Raw genomic sequence first — 3,371 nt, 5'->3', positions numbered from 1 at the left:
TAAGATTACTTTGATAATCTTATTTTTGTTACAATTCTATCCCTTATTAATAATTTTGGACAATAATGCCCCTATTTTAAAATAAATTTACATTAATATACCATTTCAATTTTACCCTTGTTTAATTAAGATTTTGGACAATAATGCCTTTATATTTAAAACAAATTACAGACCATCACCGCCACCCAGCCACCACCGTCGACAGCAGGCCAACCACCACAAACCACAGCCAGAAAGTTGTCAGAGTCCCTAAAAATAATCGAGATTCATTGGGAGGCTCGAGAGCCTTTGATATGGCCGTTTTCGACCATATTGATGGCTGAAAACGGCCATATCAGGCCAGATTTGGCTGGAAATGGCCATATCGGAGCCTCATCGTCACGGTGAGCTACTCATAGTGACTTTCGACAGTGGTTTGCGGTGGCGGCAGCATGGGTGGGGGTGATTTTGTCATAAATTAAAGTTTTATATAAGCGGGAGTGTTTTAGCTAAATCTGAAATATTGGGGGTTAAAAAATTAATAATAAAAATAATATTGTATTAATATTTAAAAAGTTGATAGTTTAGTAATTTAAATAACATGCCCATTAATTTATTCCCCCTAACCAAATATATTATTATAACATACCCACTAATTAATCAAACATATTTTTCTAAAGATTTATAATAATCTTCAAGATAATATAAGATTTTAATAATTTAACATTCCCAGTGATCCAATATTCCCTAAATCAAACGCATCCCTAAGGATAATGATGTTATCAGTCATCAGGTGAAAAGTAGTAAAACGGCATATTTCAATAATAAACATATGGAAAACGGCATCGTTTATCCAGCAACATTTTCTAAATCTACGGTCAATTTAACATTAGAATTAAACAACGTACCACGACTTTTATTATTAATATTATTATGTTATTACAAGGTTACGTACAAGTTGACGTCATTTTGCTATTAAACAATTACACAAATTTGACTTATTTTTCTATTAATGCATTCTTCATCTTTCCTACTTTTACAAGTCTCTTACTTCACAAACCAGCATCAAACGGCACTCCGGTAGCCGGAATCCACGAATTCCCGGCCAAAAAGTTCCCCACGGTGAACTTCCCGGCCTCCGTTGGGCTTTTTATCACATGATACCCCGGCCACTTCACCCTCCCACTAGTACTTGCCCCACTTCCAGTGTTCATATACTCTCCATAATAAAGAGTGCTCAAAGCGAAATTCCCACTCCACGGCAACCAGCCAGCGGGATTAATCAGTCCGTCGATCGTACATTTCATGAACACAGTTCTTGAATACTTCTGCCACGGCCGGCCCAAGTAGTTTTGAGTGGAGCCCACGCCTCTCATATCAGAAGCCGCTGTAACGCGAGAGTTGTGAATAATTATGCCCGTGTTTTCGTTCGGGTCTTTTCTTCCCTGCGCCGTGACGGTATTCTTCTGGTTACTCAGCGGTTTCCGAAGGTAGATGTTGCAGCTCTGAAGCACCGCCACGGCGTCCCCGAAAATGAAGTCTTGAGTTCCGTAGATGTCGCAGTTCTTGTAGAATTGGCGTTGAGAGTAGACGTATAAGGTGTCCTGGTAGCCCTTGAAGCTGCAGCCGTAGAAGACGGAGAAGTCGGAGCCTGACCGGAGAGCCACGGCCTGATGTTTCTGGGGTCCCGCCGTGTTCTCGAACGTCATGCCTCGAGCTATGAAGCCTGCCCCGGAAACAGCTGGAAGAATTTTGAAACCCAGTGAGTTAATTATCAGATAATTGTTTTTTTTTTTTTTTTTTTATTGTTTAAAGATTAATTTGAAAATAGTGTATGTTTTAATGTTACCAAAATATTGACAGAATGATGTGAAGAAAGGGTGCAAGTTTAATTATAAAATAGGTTTATCTCAATTTTATTGTTGTATTTTTTTTTTCTTTTATCTTTTTATTTGAATAAGACATGCTTACCATAATAATAATTATAAAAACAACATAAAATCAAATATACTTATATTAGAGTATTTAAATAATTATGTAGTGATCGAAATATATACGTAATAATATATAATTAAATACAAAAAAGTTTCAGTTATGTCTTTTAATCATATATCATCTCATTTATTTTTTTTCCCATCAATAAATTTTACTCGTTTCGCCGAGTATATATATGTATTTCTTTATTGTCGTAAAGTAACTTGCACGTGAAAAAAATAAAAAAAAATTGATATGTTTTTGTTTGATTAATTAACATGCATGAAAGTTTAAAGTTTGAGATTAATTATAACTATAAGGAGCAAGCTTACCAAAAGTTGCAGAGCGAAAAGTTGTTGAACCATCTTTAGCATTCTTGTTACCAGTAACAATGGTAGCATCAATTCCATCTCCCATTAACATTATATTCTTCACTGTTTTTTTAATCTCGACGTTCTCTTTATAAACTCCTTTTTTAACATAAATCACCACTCGTTTCCCGCCACTTCTCTTAGCTGCAGCAGCCACACCTTCAGAAATGGTCCTGTAATTTCCAGATCCATCTTGGGCCACCACAATGTCGCCTTTCGGTGCCGCTTGTAGCAGACGCCGATCAGCCGCCGAAATCCACGACGGAAATTCATCCGCAAGCAAGCGTCGACCGCCAACTTTCGTGGCGGCGTACGGTTGGACAGTGGACTGAGTTACTGCCAAGGAATTGCTAAGCAACTGCGAGAAGTTAGTCAACATCAATGGCAGAGATTCAAGATGAGACCGCAAGTTAAAATCAGTGAACCCGTTTTCACACGTTTGTTGGTTCGCAATCGCAGCACTGAGCCACGTTACGGAATCAACAGGATTTGAAGAGCTCATTGAACGGTTTAGCTGGTTGGCTGTATCTTCATAGAGCTCCAAACAATCAGTCCAAGCCAATTTGGCGTGCTCGTTGAAGGAGCTCAAGTCCATAGTTGAAATGAGCTGGTGAGCTTGAACGGCTTGGTCCGAGGCGACCTTGAGGGTCAAGTCGTGAAAGGAGAATTGGGTTCGGTCGAGCTTAAGGGTGGCTAAGAAATTATTTTCCATGTAATGGACGCATGTTTCGGGATATGGTGTTTGGGTGCAAGAAGTTATTGGTGTTGCGGCATGCACAACATTCAGAGAAGAAATTAGAAAAAAAGAAGTGAAAAATGAGAGGAAAAGTTTATCCATTGAGACAGAACTCGATCGATATAATTGAATTGCTATAAAGTTTAGTAATAGCTTTGAATTAAATGTTGTTATGAAGATGAAAAGGTGGGCAAGGGGTGTTTATATAGGCCACAAATTGGTAGTATTTATTTTATAATGGTGGATGGTGTTTTCAATATATTTTGGAAATGCTAGGGTTTTTTCCAACGTGACCTTGGCGGCCTGCATGA

General features: G+C 38.2%; 1 protein-coding gene across 1 annotated transcript; it reads right to left on the bottom strand.

The window, feature by feature from the left end:
• Positions 1 to 874: 874 nt before the first annotated feature.
• On the bottom strand, positions 875 to 3,162 carry LOC116130091 (pectinesterase). The gene is made up of 2 exons (XM_031415841.1): positions 2,286 to 3,162; positions 875 to 1,720 (listed from the first exon to the last, which is right to left on the bottom strand). Exons 1-2 carry the CDS (start codon positions 3,160 to 3,162, stop codon positions 1,032 to 1,034), a joined length of 1,566 nt encoding a protein of 521 aa, XP_031271701.1. The 3' UTR covers positions 875 to 1,031.
• Between the last annotated feature and the right edge of the window lie 209 nt (positions 3,163 to 3,371).

Source organism: Pistacia vera, unplaced genomic scaffold (genome assembly GCF_008641045.1).
Source record: "Pistacia vera cultivar Batoury unplaced genomic scaffold, PisVer_v2 Contig217, whole genome shotgun sequence".
In the NCBI taxonomy this organism is placed as follows: domain Eukaryota; kingdom Viridiplantae; phylum Streptophyta; class Magnoliopsida; order Sapindales; family Anacardiaceae; genus Pistacia; species Pistacia vera.
This window is presented reverse-complemented; position numbering and strand designations above follow the sequence as displayed.

What these genes read in the sequence shown, in the direction of transcription:
- LOC116130091 (XM_031415841.1), bottom strand. Translation starts at nt 3,162, where the DNA reads ATGGATAAACTTTTCCTCTCATTTTTCACTTCTTTTTTTCTAATTTCT. An exon ending in TTTTCGCTCTGCAACTTTTG is followed by an intron (nt 1,721 to 2,285) that starts GTAAGCTTGCTC and finishes AAATTCTTCCAG; the next exon opens with CTGTTTCCGGGGCAGGCTTC.